Source organism: Convolutriloba macropyga, chromosome 4 (genome assembly GCF_964194025.1).
Source record: "Convolutriloba macropyga chromosome 4, txConMacr16.3, whole genome shotgun sequence".
Taxonomy (NCBI): domain Eukaryota; kingdom Metazoa; phylum Xenacoelomorpha; order Acoela; family Convolutidae; genus Convolutriloba; species Convolutriloba macropyga.
In genome coordinates, this window is record NC_134471.1 from 16,848,326 (window position 1) to 16,869,226 (window position 20,901).

Consider the following 20,901-nt stretch of genomic DNA (forward strand, 5'->3'; position numbering starts at 1 on the left):
CCACTTTGCCTCCTGGCAGTCTGTGGGCAGTCGAAATATCCCTCTCGTCAATTGCCACTACCAACGATGACGCGACTTCAATAACCTTAATTATAACAGTGCCTTTTTCAGGTATAATAGCCCCATTGTCAATCTGTTCGACGTCTTCCTTCAAACCAATGATTCTTATATTCTCTCTCCTATTGTAATTTTCTATACTTTCAGCTTGAGACATCGCTGCAGCATTGTAACGTTCTTCTTGGTAGTATAAGGCGCCCTCAACTTGTCGAAGAATTTCGGTCTTTAGTTCTTCCTTGATTTGCTCAACAACCTGATTTGCTCAACAACAGCGCTTGGAATAGCCGCCTGAATTTCACTTCTTACTTGAGAGATTAATTCATTTCGCCTTTGGCTGATACAGGTAGGAATGAAGATGTTGATCCGACTTTCAAACATCTTGTCAATTTTCGAGAGGAAATTTTCTTCATCAAAGCTTTCTGCTATTGGACTTGAGTCTGGTTTGGATCGTTTAGCGTCTTGCTTCCAAAGATAAAGCGACCAATTTTTGACGGTCAAGTTCAAGATCAGCTACAAAGTTGTTTTCAGGTAGAGAAGATAATTCAGTGAGAAGATAATTAATTGGGCTCGAACGAAGTTTGATGCAAATATTGTAAATGTTTGTGTTTGTTATGCAAAATTTAATTGAATCATCGACTAATCGGAATTTTTTTCACCAATTCAAATTTACCAAAGCTACAGCTCCCTCTGAATTAAATTGCCCCGCCTGTCGTTCGAGTGCAATTTCTCCGATGATAGTCGATTTGTTTTGATTTTGAGTTTTTTGGCAAAAAAAGTATGAAGGCTCGCCATACTTATTTGGGAGAAAAATACTTATAAATTTGCAAGATTGTAATTGGGGTGACGTGAAAACAAGCGTGAAAGTTTGAACAAAACGTACACGTGAAGTGTTGAGAGAGAAAGCCTCAGAATTAGTGACTGAGCGCGGCCAATTTGTTGCGTTTTATTTGCAGTAAAGTGGGGGTCTAATCATGTTTTTCTGTATACTTCAGGTTTTAATGTACATTTAATAGTTTTTGCTCTCTTACGGGTGTGAAATGAACTAAGTTAAATACAATCTTCCTGTCTGTCTCTGAGTGTCAGCCCTTTTTGGTTTGATTCGGAATGCCGGCAGAATATGGCGATGTGGAGTTCTTTGACGGAAGTGTTGGTATGTACACAATATCCCTACTAACCAAGGAGCAGAGGGGTAAAAAGGACCCTCTATGGGGCAGTGGACTGGTAGTCACAAATCCGGACGTGGTCCAGCAGATGCACAGGGAGTACATAATGGCTGGATCTAGTGTGGTATCGACCTGTACCTATCAGGCGTCGCTGGATCTCTACTGCCAAGAATTCAATATTGAGAGAGACGAGGCTTGTCAGAAGTTGGCCGACGCGGTTGTTATTGCCCGGAATTGTTTTGATGAAAAAGGTTAGCTGTAATTTCGGAACTTTTCCCTAATGAACAAAATTTTTGCTTACATAAGAATTTTGGAACAAACTAATGAACGTTTGATTTGTTATGCTTAGGTTGTATAGTTTCATAGGAGGCGCGACATCGGGGAACCATTCGGAAAATAATTGAGATTATCATTTAACAGTGAAATAAGTTGCTAAATCAAGTTATGTAAATGTGACAAGATTTAACGTTTGGGTACCTGTTAATGCGCGTCTATTACGTTTTTCTCACCCTCACTCGCCCCTTTTGTGCACCTCCCCTTTGGCCGAAGCCTCAGGTATTTAGTCATCAGACCTTTAGAGGAATGAATTCCAAGTCATGAAGACCAGAGCATCGGTGCTAAGACCATCTGGGGTCTAACTCTTTGAGGAGTCGAGTCCCGTGAGCCTCAAGTCTCCTTAAAACCATCTTTCGGGACTTAGCAGAGCATGTGTTGTCTGGACCAAACATGTAGTGTAGTCACTCTTTATCTTTTAGCTCTGCGATCACAGTTGCAACACTACTCTGTGATGTTATTTCTGTGACTACCACTACATCTATCTTGTCTGGACCTTACACAGTATTTCCTACTAGAGGACTTTCATTTCAGATAGTTGTTGTGCGCAGGGATCACACACAGTTTTCTCATCCACTACTTATCAACGTTCAGTGAATACAGTGTAGCATTCATCTCAAGTTCCCTCACATCTCAACCATACTAACCTTGCGTTCGTTGCCTACTAACAAAGATTTCTGGTCGATTAGAGTTCGCAAGAGACTTACATTGGAGTCTAGCCAATTCACTACTAAACGATCAAAACCTCATCTACTAGTCTCGATTTCACTTTCGTTACTTTGTTGACTTTCGAATCAGTTATCTTTGACCATCTATCGCATATTGGAGACATTTCCAACAGTTGAAGTCAGCGAGACATGACTACAAGAGCCACTTTTGTTCACAGGGTCCCGCCAACAACCACTTTGGCTCCCTTCTTTCAAGGGCGCTATTCCGAGCTCTGCCTCAACTCCTTCATCTCAGGCTCATGCCTGCGCTGATGAGTATCGGGCTGACAAGGAATTCACAGCAAATTTATTTTGAGTCCAGGGTGGCTTGCTTAGGGCACACTCCTCAGACTATCTGCTTAGCTAACTTCCACTAACTGAGCTAGCAGTAGTTACCCGGGGGCACCGCGAGGAGGTTACAGATCACGTCTACACCCTGGGTTACTAACCCTCCCCACAAGGTTTTCGCCTCAGCATTGTGCTTCCATGTCCCCCCGCCCCTTTTGTAAGTTTTGTGACACTACGTATGAAGTCATTATATAACGATTGAGCGTGAGCTTGGAGCTGCATTTTATGTGACCCGGTAAGCATGGACGGGGAGTTTGTAAAAAGTTTCAAGTTTGAATAATCAATGATAGATTGTAATTTTATTTAATAGTGCTTAATTTGCTTTTTGTTGCTACATGCTAGGAAAACTTATGACCCCCCAGTTAAAAGTTATGTGTTGTTATATAGCTTGTTACTATGTAAAAATAATGTATGTGCGCCTGGGAGTCATAAAGCATATATTCCCACTAAGCTGGGGGGGGGGGGGGGGGCAGAATAGATCCGAAAAAATAAGTATAATTGTTTGCAGATAAAGATCGGGAGAGGAATTTCAAGGTTGCAGCAAGCATTGGCAGTTTTGGTGCTCACCTGTGCGATATGTCTGAGTACACAGGTTCCTTTGCCCCCAATTACTCCATTGATGACATGATCACATGGCACAAGGAGATGGTGACTGCATTTACCAAAACATCCCCAGGTGCGTGAAGTTTAAATGTTTGAACTCCTTAACTTAAAGCTTGAGTATTTCAATGTGACTATTGAAGATTTTTTTAGAAGAATATACAAGGACAATTATTAATTTATCCAGGATTATTTCCGTTACTGTCTGTACGTCGTGTTGCATCTCACAGTCCTATAGCAGCTGCCTTTGCATAGTAAACACACTTATGTTAACATATCTCGCAGGTTGCAATTAATAGCACCCACTCAACGGGGGGGGGGGGGGGGGGGGTTTGTCTCAAACTGAAAACACTTATGTATCTTTTAAGAAATATTTTTTTCGGTATCTGTTTTCCAAACAATTTTTGTGACCGAAGCAACTATTTTTAATTGCTCTCAAACCAAATTGCAGCAATTATACATATTAGTACCGTGGTCTTTTTCATGCGATTGTTCTGTTGACCGATTTTTCGTCTGACCCTTCAGACTTTTCGTCCTCAAAAACGGAATAAACAGGCAACTCCCAGATGGCATTAAGTTCGGCGTACTAGGCTCTGAGTAGGGGATTTATCAAAATTGTTTTGGAGAAATAAATTCATGAGTTCCACTAAAAGCACTTTAGCATTTTTGACTTGTTTGGACTCAATTCTGCTCAGATATCAGTTAACAATATTAACTGTAAACAAGGAAAGTAGTAGTTTTGGAACCGTCGGTTGAGTTTATAAGTATCAGTTTCAAGCCTTCAGAATAAGTAGTTTTTCAAGTTCAGTACAGGTTTTACAGGTGCATATTATTTGCCATGTGCAGGGTTTCTACATATTGTAGTCTTCAACTAACAGTTTCCAGTATATATCGCTCAATCTCTTACCCCATAGTTGTGGTTCTACATTTAGAACTTTCTTGAAGATGCTTGCCAGGCGTTTCGCTCTTGCGTAGAAGTTACTGTCAGTCTTTTGTAGTCTCGTTTTCGGCACTATAAATTCTGCTCGTGTTCCTTGTGTTGTGTTTTCGTTCAAATAGGAAAAGTTATCCGCGTTTGCATCATTTTTTCCTGCAGAATCGTTACGAGTTAAGCATGTCATGTAGTTCGAGATATTAGGTGATCGGGAGCCGTTCGAGTTGTTTCAGCCTTTCTTTTTATGTCTTTTCGCTGCCCATTATCCACTTCGTAGCGCTTTTTGGCGAAAGTTCAAGTTCTTTCTGCTGGGTTCTATTTGGAGACCAAGCTTGAGAACCATACACCAGGGTTTGAACAACGTAGCCATTATATGCGTTCAGGCGAGTTTTGAGCATGCATGATTTCGAGAGGTTTCTTGTCTGATGAAGCGCTGATGTGGCTTTCTTAGTTTTGGTGGCAATTATCAGTCCAGTTTAGGTTGCTTGCAACAACCAAGGTTTTTCTGGGCTGGCTGACATGCTACTAGTTCACCGTTGATTGACGCCTGTAGATTGCCTTTGAAGTTTAACAGGTTTCATTTTTGGACATTAAGAACCATTTGGTTTTCTTCACACCAAAGTTCAATAGCAGTCGCACATTCGTCAAGTTCACATTTCGAACTCACTATAATCTTAAAATCATCCACATAGCCGAAACTATTGCACTCCTTTAATCTTTCTTGAAGTTCGTTAATAAACACCAAGAACATCAGGGGACCTAGACTGGATTCTTGTGGAACTTCGCTTGTGACATTGCTGACGTCAGATTTCCGACCAGATATAGAGACTAATTGTTTTCTGTTCGAGAGATAAGACAAACTCAAGTTTCTCTTAAACCTGAGTCTTCCGGTTTTGTGAGCAGTCGGTTGTGTGGTACCTTGTCAAACGTCTTCGCAAAGTCTAAGTGCAGTACACTCAGTTCCGTAGATGATGGATCGTCCAACTGACTGCATAAAACATCGAAAAAGGTTATTAATTGTAGTGTTTCAGATACAGCTTTGCGAAAACCAAGCAGGTTTGGATGCAACTGGTTTCCTAGTTAACTGTAGAGTAACTCGAAGATTACTTTTTCAAACTTTGGAGACATTACAGAGCAGGCTGATTGGTCCGTAGTTCTCGATATCCATTCGGTCACCATCCTTATATATAGGGGTCACGTTTGCTTTTTTCCAGAGATCGAGTTACAGTCTTTTGTTGACCATGGTTGGAAACAGTAATTTCAAAGACTTTGCAAGGGATCCACAGTAAGGGTTCACAAACAACACTTATACTATATATAACTTTGAATTTAAAGCAAAACTGCCATATAGTTATCGGATATTGAAGTAATGAATTTATAAAGTTTATATAATTATTGATATACATTCATGAAAACTTGCATTTTAAATCGCTCTCAAACAATGTTTAACAATGTTTTGCAATATTATTTTAGTTTGGTCGGTTTTTATGTAATTTTTTTTGTTTGACCGTCTTTCGTCTGATTGATTTGACTGTCAAAAAAACGGTGTGAGTTGGTAGAGCCCGAGGGCTCTGAGTATAATGAGAAGAATTGTAGTTCTGTAGATTCATGCTACTGTTCACCGAAAGTACTGAAGAGGCATTGTTTCATACTGTTAAGCACAATTTTGAGAGGTTTGCACAACCCACCCAGCTAAACCAGCCTCTTAGCTCAAGATAGCTACCGTCAAATCCAGTATCAACCCCTTGCCAGTAGTTTGAGGATTTATCTGTCCTTAGTCGGTTAGGTTCATTTTTCTGAGATATTGTTGAATGCATGAAACACGGAAGCGCTTTGGTATATAATTTTGGCTTTTATGGGAAAATTATTGACATTAATTTTGGCTTTTATGGGAAAAGTATATTATGGAAAAATTATTATGGGAGTTTGCAACGAAAACTACGCATTAACTAAAGATGTTTGCAAACATACACAGATATATTTGGAACTCAAAACTCTCAAGCTAAGTTTTGAATCAATAATAATAATGTTTAGATATAATGGGATTTGAAACTGTACCAGTGATCAAAGAGGTGCAGGCTATCATGACATTAATGAGTGAATTTTACCCCAAGCAGAAGTTCTACCTCTCTTTTGCCTGCAATTCGCCCACCACTCTAGGAAGTGGAGAGCCGTTTGTGGATGCCGTGAAAGAAATAATCAAATACAAAGAGCTCTGCAAAATTGCGGCCATCGGTTGGTTACTCAATTCGAATACGTTCAAATTTGATTCGAACGAAAAGGGATTTTTTTATTTGAGCTGTGACAAAAATGGTCCTTCTATTGATTTTCAAGTACTTCCGTTACAAGTGGTGTCTTCTTATGGATCAGAAACAATTGATGGTGTATATCGTCAAGACCGACAGCGAGTATATATTCATTGAACTAAAATTTTGTTTACTTTTTTATGTGTCACTAACTTTGTCTTAACAGGTATCAACTGCAGTGCAGTGGAGAACACGACATCTTTGTTGCAATCGGCCAAAGATAGCATTGAACAGTTGGCGCTCCCTATTCTCATTATGCCAAATTTGAGGTTAGCGACAAAGTACAGTTTTGTAAAAGTACAAAATTTATTAGTAAAGAAACCTGTATTGAAAACAAGGGAGCTCGGTAATGTGCGTTTTCACATAAAGTTCTGACCTCACTCATCGACGTTCTTGGCTTATTTGTCTACCAAATGAAGCAGAGATAGTAAACTTTCTGGAACATGCAGAGCAATTTATGATATGTAATTTAAAGCGCAATGAATCCTCAAATAAGGACAACCGAGCATTTGGGCGACGTTCGATGTCGTCTTTGGTTGTCTGTTGCAAAACAAAAGTTGCTGAGTCCCTGGCTCCAAAGATGTATCTTTGTATTCGTACAACTCTAATTCTTGGCTGTTGGGTTGTCTCCACGTGAATCGCAGCTAACGTCGGTCCTGTTGTACTCCAATTTGCATAAACATTGCTTCGATGTCTCCCTGGATGGTAATGGCTCCCGGAATCGTAGCAAAATTCCAAGCATATTGCCGAGGAGGTCAGTTGCGGCTAAGAGTTTGTCGTTGAGGCTTGCTCTGCTTTGCGGTGCTTTGGCATTGCAAATTCTCCGTCTCACGCATGTTGTATTAAGTATTTTGTTGGCTAACAAAACCTCTGGATCATTTGATTTGCTTTTGGATTCTAACGGTATTGTCTCTGTTTTCCAGCAATGAGAAACTCCTTCGTCGAGGTTATTTTCTTGTTCGAGGCAATTGCTGCAAAGCAAAGCAATTTGATGCATTGAATGTTGCGATATGATGTTGTTCTGTTCAATCAGTACCGTGAGTTGGAGATTATCCAGAATTGGCATATTGACATGTCTAAGATGGTCATACTTTATGGCAATGTCTCCGGGTGCTCCCTCAACTTTGGCAAATTGATGTTGTCCAGAACATATATCTGTTTGAGGTTCTAACCTTGGTCGTCTTCCAAATTTGAAATTTCTGTTGATGTCTAACATGTTTTTGTGTTTGTTGCGTTGGCTCCTTCCAAGACAAGTTGTTGCCGTGTTTCTTTCTGGAAGCCCATCAGCTGTCTTCGAGAGTAGTATTGTCAAGCTGCATCCTGGGTTGATGAACGCGTATGTCCTCCTTTACTCTCCTTGTTATGTAAAATAACTGGCATGACGTGGATAAGATTTTGTTGTTTTTTGTCGTTGTTGTCCTTTGTTGTGGTTGTATCGTTGCTGTTGATTACTGCAAATGTGTTGCCATTTCCTCCTGAGTTGATCAGTTGAGAGTTTGAGCAAATGATGTCACTGTTCTTCCGTATCTGCTATTTGCACCGTGTATCGTAGTGTTGTTCCGCTGTCCCCATCCTTGCTCCGTGCCAATAGAGTTTGAAGGAAAGTTGTTGGCTCCCAAACAGTTTCTGCAAAGTTTCAACTGATAAACCGTTTGCAGTTTTCCACCTGTTGTCTTTGCTTTAAACGATGGGCAATGGAATAACTGATGGTTACCATCGTTGAAACCGCAAGGAAAAAGATGTTATTGTTTCAAACAGTTGTGTTCTGCTCCGCTGGTTGTATTGGTTGTTGTTGTTGTTGTTGCCGTTGCTGAAGTTGTTTGTTCGGTGTTGGTTGTTGTTGCTGTTGTTCCCCGTTCGGATGGGTTTGTTGTTGATGACTGTCGGGTTCCATTTGAGTTAAAGTTTCGTTGATGTGTGTCACTGGCTGTTTTAAGGCTGGTCCCGCTTCGTCCTTGTGTTGAGCGTTCGTGTACCTCAGCTATCTCTTTAATCCATTGGTTGAAATCTGCGAGTGTCGGCTGTTGAATTCTTCGTCGTAGCACAAACTGATTCCGTTTGATTTCTTCTCTGTAAGGCAGATTGTCGGTTGAATGCTCCAAGATTGTTGTGCTGTTGAGAATGGCTTCGAAATTAAGTTCTTGCAATGTCCCTGTCATGGTGTTTATGAAAGTGGAGATGTTTACAATTGTCCAAGGAAGAGATTTTGTCGGTGGCCTTTAGTTGATGAGTTTCTCTAACAAGTTGCCGATGATGACGTTTGAGTTCCGAAACCGCTGTTTTAACTCGTTCATTGCATCTTTGTATAGGTGTACGTTGCAGGCAAATCCGTCAATTGCTGTTTTGGCTTTTCCAATCAAAACTCCCTGCAGATAGGCAATCTTCTGTCCATCACTTAGATGAGTGTATCCGATCATGAAGCTGTAATGACTGTACCAGTCTGATCTTTTGCTCGTTGACCAATCTGCCCTGGTCACCGTTGAACTTCTGAAGATCAATCTTTGGAAGAGTTTCAACATAAGGCGTGTAAAATGGAACTGGTTATGGAAAAGCTGTTGACAATTGCTGTGTTTGTACTGTTGGCTGATTGAATGTTTTTGTGTCCTCATTCCAGTTGCTCTTTTCTGTTGGTCGTTCAGGCTGCTTGAGTAAGCTAGTCTATCATACGAAAAGCTGTTGATGTTATCACGTTGAACAGAATTGCTGGTTTCCGGTTGTTCGTTGTGTGAATTTCCGTTAATCGATGTTTGCTGTTGTCCAGTTGCTCTTATGTTGATGTTCTTGGTTGCTGATTTATAGGCTGTCGATATGGCTGCTACTTCTGTCTCGTTGATGTCTTGTGTGCTCAAGTTTAGTGGTGTTTTTTGCACAGGGTGATTTTGAATTTTAGTTTTCATGTCGATGTTGTTCCCCTTTGTCGGTGATCTTGCCGATGTACTCCTCATGTTGATCTTCAAACTATGAAATCAACTGTTAACTTGTTTCCTGGAACGCAGAAAATGCTTCCGCCTCCTTTTAATGAACATTCTTTGCTGAATTTATGTTTTCACTGTCAATGAACTCATTCATGGTTTGGATGTTTTTCGCAATTTTCTCCCCCATCATCCTGATTTTTGCTTTCAAAATGGGTGGTTGCATGGTTCTGTTCGGTATTGCTATCAGGCGAATTTTATTCTGCTTTGTGTTTTCTGTTGTTGAAATTTTGACTGTGCTGGGGGTTTTTATTGTTCGGTGAGGGGTGGTCTTTGTCTTTGGGGTTGATTCGTGGTCTTTGTCTTCGCATTTGCCTTGAGGTTGCGCGTTCGAGCTTGGTTTGGGGAGATCACCAGAAAAAAAACTGTGCGGTGTTCCGTCTTCTGTTAGTACTGAATGTTTGGTGTTGGTGGTGCTGCTGCCGGACGTCAGAGAATCAAACTAATCAGCTTGCTTCACTGACGCCAGTGTTGGTGGTGTTTCAAAAAAGACCCTTGAGTTATATTTCCTTTGGCACGGTATGCCTGCGCTAACCTTTGCCCACTGTTGCTTCTTGGCAACAGTTGAAACATTCGTAAGATTCGCTTCACAATTTTTCTTTTGCTACCGTGAAAAAGTCATCCTTTTCCTAACCATTGAATTACATCTCCATAATCAACATTATGACTTGTTGTTTCAAAGCTACAATTTTTAGCACGTGCCGCCTGTTACACATGCAGAGAAATTTATGATATGTAATATAAACCGCAATAAATCCTCAAATAAGGACAACCGTGCGCAACAGCGTGATTTTTTTAATCCTCTAGAATGAACAAAAAACTGAACTCGGCAAAGCATTTTGTTGAAAAAAAATGAAAAACATTCAATTTCTCGAGCTGACAGAGCAGAAAAGGAAACATTTTTATTAAACAAAAAAAGCTAATTTTGCCGAAAACCAAAGAAAAATGAAATTCTGAATTTAAATTTTATCCAATTTTTAAATTATTTTTTAAACAACACTGTCTTTCGTTGGAGTAACACTTACTTATAGATAGCTAGCAGGCGTGCACTCTATTTAATTTAATAAGATTTTGTGTTCTCAATATAGATTTAATAAGGAGGCGCAAAACTCATCTTTAAAGAATGAGTGAAATTATTTATGTTTAAAACACAGATCGAACAACTGAGCAGAAAAACGATATAAAATAAGTTAAAAGTAATCCCACCCGCACAAATTGAGCTGCTGTACGTCACTGAAAATGGTCACTTCTTGAGTACTAAGGGACTGATTAGGCGGTCATAACATCAATCGAGGAAGAGGACGAATCCAAAAAACAAATTTAAAACTACCGAGACGTATCCTGTAATACAATACAAAGAATTGAACAATCTCATGTCTTTACTATCACTATCAGCGTTTTTTTCTGGAAGCAACATCCTTTGATATTCAACAAAGCATATGACCCTACAACGCGAAGATGAACGAAAAGCGAAAAATTTGATAAGAATTTGTTTCTTCGAATGTAAGTGATGCTTAAATTATCAGAACCAATCTTTTGTTGAAGTTCTTACTACGCGTCATCAGACCACATACACCACTTTTTGGGAAAAAACATGGAGAACAAAGCAACGATAACAAAAAATTGGACATTTTGTGGAACGCAAGAATTTTTTGAAGATGAGTGAAGCCAAAAATAATAGAACACTTAAGCAAATACTCAAATTGACAAATAAAACAAATTGAGAAGAACGGCGAGTCAAGTAAATAACTGCAACTGATTTAAAGTTTCAAGAATTTTAAAGTTTTGGAGCAATGGTTTTCGGTCTCTTTGCTGCCCCTTTTGAAAGATTTCGAGTAGTGCCTTTAAACTAACAGTCATAAACTTTGCTTCGATGTCTCCCTGGATGGCAATGGCTCCCGGAATTGTAGCAAAATTCCAAGCATATTGCCGAGGAGGTCAGTTGCGGCTAAGAGTTTGTCGTTGAGGCTTGCTCTGCTTTGTGGTGCTTTGGCATTGCAAATTCTCCGTCTCACGCATGTTGTATTAAGTATTTTTTTGGCTAACAAAACCTCTGGATCATTTGATTTGCTTTTGGATTCTAACGGTATTGTCTCTGTTTTCCAGCAATGAGAAACTCCTTCGTCGAGGTTCTTTTCTTGTTCGAGGCAATTGCTGCAAAGCAAAGCAATTTGATGCATTGAATGTTGCGATATGATGTTGTTCTGTTCAATCAGTACCGTGAGTTGGAGATTATCCAGAATTGGCATATTGACATGTCTAAGATGGTCATACTTTATGGCAATGTCTCCGGGTGCTCCCTCAACTTTGGCAAATTGATGTTGTCCAGAACATATATCTGTTTGAGGTTCTAATCTGTTTGTTCCGTTGGCTCCTTCCAAGACAAGTTGTTGCCGTGTTTCTTTCTGGAAGCGCATCAGCTGTCTTCGAGAGTAGTATTGTCAAGCTGCATCCTGGGTTGATGAACGCATATGTCCTCCTTTATTCTCCTTGTTATGTAAAATAACTGGCATGACGTGGATAAGATTTTGTTGTTTTTTGTCGCTGTTGTGTCCTTTGTTGTGGTTGTATAATTGCTGTTGATTACTGCAAATGTGTTTCCATTTCCTCCTGAGTTGATCAGTTGAGAGTTTGAGCAAATGATGTCACTGTTCTTCCGTATCTGCTATTTGCACCGTGTATCGTAGTGTTGTTTCGCTGTCCCCATCCTTGCTCCCTGCCAATAGAGTTTGCAGGAAAGTTGTTGGCTCAATGGTTGGCTCCCAAACAGTTTCTGCAAAGTTTAACTGATAAACCGTTTGCAGTTTTCCAACTGTTGTCTTTGCTTTAAACGATGGGCAATGGAATAACTGATGGTTACCATCGTTGAAACCGCAAGGAAAAAGATGTTATTGTTTCAAACAGTTGTGTTCTGCTCCGCTGGTTGTATTGGTTGTTGTTGTTGTTGTTGCCGTTGCTGAAGTTGTTTGTTCGGTGTTGGTTGTTGTTGCTGTTGTTCCCCGTTCGGATGGGTTTGTTGTTGATGACTGTCGGGTTCCATTTGAGTTAAAGTTTCGTTGATGTGTGTCACTGGCTGTTTTAAGGCTGGTCCCGCTTCGTCCTTGTGTTGAGCGTTCGTGTACCTCAGCTATCTCTTTAATCCATTGGTTGAAATCTGCGAGTGTCGGCTGTTGAATTCTTCGTCGTAGCACAAACTGATTCCGTTTGATTTCTTCTCTGTAAGGCAGATTGTCGGTTGAATGCTCCAAGATTGTTGTGCTGTTGAGAATGGCTTCGAAATTAAGTTCTTGCAATGTCCCTGTCATGGTGTTTATGAAAGTGGAGATGTTTACAATTGTCCAAGGAAGAGATTTTGTCGGTGGCCTTTAGTTGATGAGTTTCTCTAACAAGTTGCCGATGATGACGTTTGAGTTCCGAAACCGCTGTTTTAACTCGTTCATTGCATCTTTGTATAGGTGTACGTTGCAGGCAAATCCGTCAATTGCTGTTTCGGCTTTTCCAATCAAAACTCCCTGCAGATAGGCAATTTTCTGTCCATCACTTAGATGAGTGTATCCGATCATGAAGCTGTAATGACTGTACCAGTCTGCTCATTTGCTCGTTGACCAATCTGCCCTGGTCACCGTTGAATTTCTGATGATTAATCTTTGGAAGAGTTTCAACATAAGGCGTGGAAAATGGAACTGGTTATGGAAAAGCTGTTGACAAATGCTGTGTTTGTACTGTTGGCTGATTGAATGTTTTTGTGTCCTCATTCCAGTTGCTCTTTTCTGTTGGTCGTTCAGGCTGCTTGAGTAAGCTAGTCTATCATACGAAAAGCTGTTGATGTTATCACGTTGAACAGAATTGCTGGTTTCCGGTTGTTCGTTGTGTGAATTTCCGTTAATCGATGTTTGCTGTTGTCCAGTTGCTCTTATGTTGATGTTCTTGGTTGCTGATTTATAGGCTGTCGATATGGCTGCTAATTCTGTCTCGTTGATGTCTTGTGTGCTCAAGTTTTGTTGTGTTTTTTGCACAGGGTGATTTTGAATTTTAGTTTTCATGTCGATGTTGTTCCCCTTTGTCGGTGATCTTGCCGATGTACTCCTCATGTTGATCTTCAAACTATGAAATCAACTGTTAACTTGTTTCCTGGAACGCAGAAAATGCTTCCGCCTCCTTTTAATGAACATTCTTTGCTGAATTTATGTTTCCACTGTCAATGAACTCATTCATGGTTTGGATGTTTTTCGCAATTTTCTCCCCCATCATCCTGATTTTTGCTTTCAAAATGGGTGGTTGCATGGTTCTGTTCGGTATTGCTATCAGGCGAATTTTATTCTGCTTTGTGTTTTCTGTTGTTGAAATTTTGACTGTGCTGGGGGTTTTTATTGTTCGGTGAGGGGTGGTCTTTGTCTTTGGGGTTGATTCGTGGTCTTTGTCTTCGCATTTGCCTTGAGGTTGCGCGTTCGAGCTTGGTTTGGGGAGATCACCAGAAAAAAAACTGTGCGGTGTTCCGTCTTCTGTTAGTACTGAATGTTTGGTGTTGGTGGTGCTGCTGCCGGACGTCAGAGAATCAAACTAATCAGCTTGCTTCACTGACGCCAGTGTTGGTGGTGTTTCAAAAAAGACCCTTGAGTTATATTTCCTTTGGCACGGTATGCCTGCGCTAACCTTTGCCCACTGTTGCTTCTTGGCAACAGTTGAAACATTCGTAAGATTCGCTTCACAATTTTTCTTTTGCTACCGTGAAAAAGTCATCCTTTTCCTAACCATTGAATTACATCTCCATAATCAACATTATGACTTGTTGTTTCAAAGCTACAATTTTTAGCACGTGCCGCCTGTTACACATGCAGAGAAATTTATGATATGTAATATAAACCGCAATAAATCCTCAAATAAGGACAACCGTGCGCAACAGCGTGATTTTTTTAATCCTCTAGAATGAACAAAAAACTGAACTCGGCAAAGCATTTTGTTGAAAAAAAATGAAAAACATTCAATTTCTCGAGCTGACAGAGCAGAAAAGGAAACATTTTTATTAAACAAAAAAAGCTAATTTTGCCGAAAACCAAAGAAAAATGAAATTCTGAATTTAAATTTTATCCAATTTTTAAATTATTTTTTAAACAACACTGTCTTTCGTTGGAGTAACACTTACTTATAGATAGCTAGCAGGCGTGCACTCTATTTAATTTAATAAGATTTTGTGTTCTCAATATAGATTTAATAAGGAGGCGCAAAACTCATCTTTACAGAATGAGTGAAATTATTTATGTTTAAAACACAGATCGAACAACTGAGCAGAAAAACGATATAAAATAAGTTAAAAGTAATCCCACGCGCACAAATTGAGCTGCTGTACGTCACTGAAAATGGTCACTTCTTGAGTACTAAGGGACTGATTAGGCGGTCATAACATCAATCGAGGAAGAGGACGAATCCAAAAAACAAATTTAAAACTACCGAGACGTATCCTGTAATACAATACAAAGAATTGAACAATCTCATGTCTTTACTATAACTATCAGCGTTGTTTTTTCTGGAAGCAACAGCCTTTGATATTCAACAAAGCATATGACCCTACAACGCGAAGATGAACGAAAAGCGAAAAAACTGATAAGATTTTGTTTCTTCCGTGTCCGGACAAAACAGTCCCAGACAAAACAGTCCGAGACAAAACAGTCCCAAATAGCAAAATATTCCCAGACAAAACAGTCCCAGAAAAATAGTCCCAAGAAACCAGACAAAACAGTCCCAGACAAAATAGTCCCAAATAAAATGTAACTAATGCCATTATACCCATTGTACTTTGAAATGTTCGTTCAATAATCCGACAACAAATTAGAAGTCGCTATTACCTGTATGTTTTAACATATACTTAATGGCCATGACCATGCCTCAGATGCCCGTGGGACTTGATTTGAAACTATCACAACCGAACATGGGATTAAATTATCCGCTTGTTAAATCATACGTATGAGAGCTATTATAATGGCCTTGGGACTATTTTGTCTGGTTTCTTGGGACTATTTTGTCTGGGACTGTTTTGTCTGGGAATATTTTGCTATTTGGGACTGTTTTGTCCGGGACTGTTTTGTCTGGGACTGTTTTGTCTGTTCACCGTTTCTTCGAATGTAAGTGATGCTTAAATTATCAGAACCAATCCTTTGTTGAAGTTCTTACTACGCGTCATCAGACCACATACACCACCTTTTGGGAAAAACGTGGAGAACAAAGTAACGATAACGAAAAATTGGACATTTTGCAGAACGCAAGAATTTTTTGAAGATGAGTGAAGCCAAAAATAATAGAACACTTAAGCAAATACTCAAATTGACAAATAAAACGAAGTGAGAAAAACGGCGAGTCAAGTAAATAACTGCAAATGAATTAAAGTTTCAAGAAGTTTAAAGTTTTGGAGCAATGGTTTTCGGTCTCTTTGCTGCCCCTTTTGAAAGATTTCAGAGTGGTGCCTTTAAAGTAACAGTCATGACAGCCATTTTGACCTAAATGAGTGGGGATGGATATTAGGCGAAAGCTCGATTTGGCAAAGTAAATTTTTGTATCCATTAGGCAAAAATTGTCAACTAACTTTTTGTGGAAATTTGGCGAAAACCAATAAGCACTTAAGGGCGGTACTTCAAAATGTGCTTTACGCTAAAAAGTACTCAAGTGTCCCAAACAATTGTCTTAACTTGAAATTGATTGTCTTAACTTGAAAACAATTGTCTTAACATTGAATTGATGTGAAATGTACTATTCTTCATTTTTTAAAACATTTTTTGCACCTCTCGGTCAGAGGAGTACTGCTTTTCTTGGGTTTTTTAAATCGGAAGTACTATTTGTTGAGGCCTTTTTTGTTCCTAAAAGTGAAGGGGAATTGCCCTGTGAGTTAGAGACGTTTTTTTTCATGCGCGGCTTGGAGTAAATGACTTCTGACTTTCTGACATTGAACTTTGGTTTTGAGAGAACGACTTTCTGACTTTGAACTTTGTTTTTAGAGAACGACTTTCTTACTTTGAACTTTGTTTTTGAGAGAATGGTACATATAGATGACCGTCTTTTCGTCAATTGGGCTCAATTGTTTATAGTTTATTTTTCTAGAATATTTTTTATTCATGCTGCATCAGTATGTAATTCTCTGAAACTATGAAAATGTTTTTGCCAGCCTAATGTAACTTTCCAAGTGCAAAATTTACTCATTTTTCTCAATTATTTAAAAAATAATTTTGTCTTTGGTCTGAACGGACTTCTTTGTATTCAGTGTTTATGACAACGTCCCTTCAGTAATTCTTGCGTTTAATTTCTATGTTATTGACGTGAAATCTTCTTGTTTTATAAAATAGTACTTTAATTAATCCGATTGTGGCGCTGTTTTGTACTGTTTTTTTCTAATTTTCTTGTATTTTGATTTATTATTAGAATAAGGATTTCTGTTCACTGTCAGGGTTGTTAAGTTTGTGTTATTGATAATTTCAATTCTTTTAGTGTTAAATATTTAAAATTCATTGGGAATTTGTTTCCTAATCGCTATTTTAACAATATTTTGACATTTTGGCAATTTATTTCAAAATTTCGATTAATTGAATTCTGTTTTTTATTATTTTGCACAGTAGTAGGGCTATGAAATTTTACTGAGCCTGAAATGCTAAATTATGAAATGCACTTTAAAAATTTCAGCTTTAAAAATTATGACGATGCAGTTTCGTTTCATTTTTATACAATCTCCGTAACATCCACTTATTAATATTTGGCCTTTCAGTCTTTGCAATTATATATGTTGAGTTTTTGCCTATAGTTTTAAGAGTTGTGTGAAGTCTGTATTTAGGAGTTGTTTGAAGTTTTTAAATTTTAACTTTTCTTCCCTGGATTTTTTTTGTTTACAGTTGGTTTGATTTGTTTTAATATTATGCAGCTCTGAAAGTTTGTTGAAATTACTGTTATGCTTTCTTACTAAAATATACAATTGAAATGACTAATGTTCATTGTCGATTTTTTTGTTAGGTTTTCTCTAACGATTTTTTGACTTTCAGTAATATTTTTTGTCAGATTCCTGATAAATTTTGATTTTGCATTAGTTAAAATTATTTTAACAATGATATCGCGAACCAGAGAGAAGTATTTCTTGAAGTACTTTTTGGAATGCTGTTACGCCAAAACTAAACATTTATTTTCCTGTAAGTATCTATCTGTACCTTATCTGCTTTGTGCTTTTGGGTCACATTTTGAGTTCTTAATTTTCGAGCCTGGTTATTTCGTGAATATTGACCCGGTCATTTTTTTGAGCTGAACCGGTTTTGTCCATTTTAAAAGGTTTTGCTATTTTAACGTTGCTAGGTGCTTTTAATAACACAATATTTTTGAGGTTTAAGGATATTACAGTGAGTTTTCTATGAAAAGCTTTTGTTGACCTTTAAATTTTGTCTATGCTTTCTGAATGACGTCTTATATCTGAATTTGGCTTCCTTCAATGATGTTAATGCTGAAATTTTATTACAACGTGGGTCGCAACTTTTTGACTTCTCAATTTTTGCGTGATCTAAATTTCTCTTTTTTTAGAAATTAATTGTTGCTAAAATCAAAGCGATTTTAAGATGGCACATCACAATGGCCTGATAGCTGATTGGTTAGTGCTTCTACTGGAGGTCGGGGTTTGGAATCCCTCTCTAGTCGGTTTTCTGCACCCATAAAGAGAATTTTGTTTAGGCTACAGCCCCTGAATGAAATTGCCCCCCCCCCTTTCGTTCGAGAGCAGTTTGTCCGATGTTAGTCGGTTTATGTTGGTTAGACAGGGCTTTTGTTAGACAGGGCTTAAGTTGTGTAGATTTTTATCCATTGCGCTCTTTGAAGCGGGACTTCTGAGCAATATAAGCCCCATGCCCCCGCCTTGTAAAATTATGATATTCGATAATGGATTTTTTCAAGCCTTCGTAATTTACAAATTTTAATGGCTGCTAGTGCTGCCTTATAATAGGCTATACAACACAAAAACCACTATCATATCAAGAACACGTATTTGTTTGTTCACACACGTTCTAACCAAAACAAAAATTTGTTCACGGGGATAGCAGCTCTTCTTTTTATCTTGCTCTGATTGAAGAATGATGGTGTGTTGACAGGTTTGGCGGATTTAGCCCTGATGAGTTTGAGGATATTCAGGAGAAGTTCTTCGCATGCATTGAGAGTGAATGTCTGAACTGGTACTCATTGGGAGTGCGGTGGTTCGGTCTCTGCTGTAGAACTAATCCGCCACACATTACACGGCTGAAGGATATTGTTGAGAGAAAGTTAAATTTACAAGGAGATCAAAAATCAACTCGCTAGGAAATGAACAATAGTTTTGAATCTGACCTTGGTGGAGCTTATTTTGCAATTATTTGAAATATTCTGAAATTTCACTTTTTGGTGGCTGGATGATGATGGCATTAAAAATTGCCGTTCTACTGGTCACTGCCTCTTAATATGTTACCATTGCTTCCACGTCAGCGTCACATTGACATAATGGTGCTACTTAATTATTTAGACATTAATTAGACATTCAGCTAGATTTTGCTTCAAAACTTCCATCGCGACAATAAATCGCCATGTAAATGCACGTTTTGCTGCAGTAATATGATAATTATCGAGTGACTACTGTATCTAGTACTTACTCTCCTATTGGAATTCGAAGAACTTGCAAGTTTTTCTACAACATTAGGTAGTTTCTCCAATTTCCTCGATTGTGTGAATTTTACCTACAGCCATTATATGTTGCTTAGTTTTCTTATTATAGCTGCGAAGCTGTAAGCTGAGCGTAGCTATATTGCGGTGCTCTTGGTTTTTTTTTACAATTCAAAGAATTTGAATTGTATTGGGGCGCTGTCTTTTTTTTTAAGATCTGTTCACACATTTTCATGATTTTTGAAGTCAAATTGGAGTGGTGATTTTGGTCACGCCGAAACAGGAAATGGAGCGAAATAGCTAGTGGTTTTGCGGCGTGAATTTTTTTCGCTCTATTTTTAAAGTAGAGTGAGAAAACGGTGTTTGAACAAAAATTCGGTTTCTCGGTAGTGGTTTTTTGTTCACATGCGGCAATTTCCTCTGATTTTTACTGTTTTTTTCGATTTTTTGGATCGGATTTTTTTCTAAATAGTTTTCCCAATCCATTCACAGCTCATTCTGGACCTAGTTTTTTGTTAGAATCAAAATTGTATATCTCACTAGTGGTTTTTTGTTCTCCCTAGCAGAATTTTGACATTGATTTTCTGTTTTTGTTTTTTTTCATCTGATTTTTTTTAGAAATGGTTTTCCCAATTCACTCATTGTCCGTTCTAGGTCTAGTTGTTTGTTAAGTCAATGAAAATTCTTTGAATTGTACGTCAGGACTTGTCCTGCTATGTTTTTTTTTGTTTCGTCGTCTGACGCTCTTTTTTCGTTTTACATTTGTTCACACAGCAAAGCTGAAAAAGTCAAATTTTCTGAATGACTTCTTCCTCTCACTAACGGCATTTGCGCACGTGACGGCATTTCTCACTCGCTCTAGCAAAAGTTTTTAGGTTATTTGCGTGATTAGATTTTGATCATACGTGACTTACCTCACTCGATAAAATGACTTTTGCACTTTAAAACTTAAGTTCAATTTGAATTTGTTTAAGGTCAAAGGAACTCATATGTGCAGTAAAGGTCCCTAATGGGAGGCTTCTGTGGAATGAATTTTAACAAGCTTTATTAATTTATCGCTGAATGTTTTTTTGCCTAGTTTTTTGAGCGGCGTCGATTTTTTTTTCGATTTAGATCTGTATCTGTTTCTATCTCTATTATATGGCACTCAGGTCTATTCTTTTGCAGCTATTCCGGCAATCTGCTGGCTATGTTTTTTGATAATAACGTGCTTACGATTGCAATGTTCTGGTTTAAAAAACACGGAGAAAACTACCGCTTTCTAGGAAATTGGCAGTTGTGAAATCAAATTGGCAGTTTAGTTATGGCGGTTGGTATTTCTTTGTCTTTGATTTATAATGTACATTGTTCGCGACTAATGGGAAATATTTTATTGAAAATGCTGTTAATGCAAAATTTCACAGTATAAAAGACAGTTTTCGATGTATTAGATCACACTGTTTAATAGCCGCCGTCAGCCTCTCAACGGCTATCATTTAGGTGCTCAACTTTTTTTACGACTCGAAGAGGAGTATTGGAGAAGTGACTTTTCTAATCACTTTGAGTGAATTTTAAAGCAGGAAATGAAACACAGAGATTTTGGAGTGGTTTGGTGGCTGAAAAAAGTAAAGAGGTGAGCGAAAAGAGGTTTTTGTTAATACCGCTGTTTCGGAGAGAGCGAGAAAGAGGTGTAAAAAAAATTCTGTAAACGAGCGAAGTTTTCCTTCGTGCGGCTTTCTAAAACGGTTTTTTTAATTTTGGTTTAGAAGTGTGATTGTGATTTTGTCTGATTTTTGCAGTTACTTTGATAGTGATTTGAAGGTTCCTGGTAAATAATAAGAATTTTGTACCTATTTT

General features: G+C 38.4%; 2 protein-coding genes across 2 annotated transcripts in view; both read left to right on the plus strand.

The window, feature by feature from the left end:
- LOC142337485 (peroxiredoxin-2-like) overlaps nucleotides 1-20,901 on the plus strand; it is a 538,029-nt gene that overhangs the window by 489,000 nt on the left and 28,128 nt on the right. The gene's annotated exons all lie outside the window — the stretch shown is intronic.
- Nucleotides 1,054-19,000, plus strand: LOC142338289 (homocysteine S-methyltransferase YbgG-like). The gene is made up of 5 exons (XM_075387970.1): nucleotides 1,054-1,471; nucleotides 3,117-3,284; nucleotides 6,177-6,377; nucleotides 6,615-6,717; nucleotides 18,525-19,000. The coding sequence occupies exons 1-5, from the start codon at nucleotides 1,162-1,164 to the stop codon at nucleotides 18,727-18,729; spliced, it is 987 nt and encodes a 328-aa protein (XP_075244085.1). The 5' UTR covers nucleotides 1,054-1,161; the 3' UTR covers nucleotides 18,730-19,000.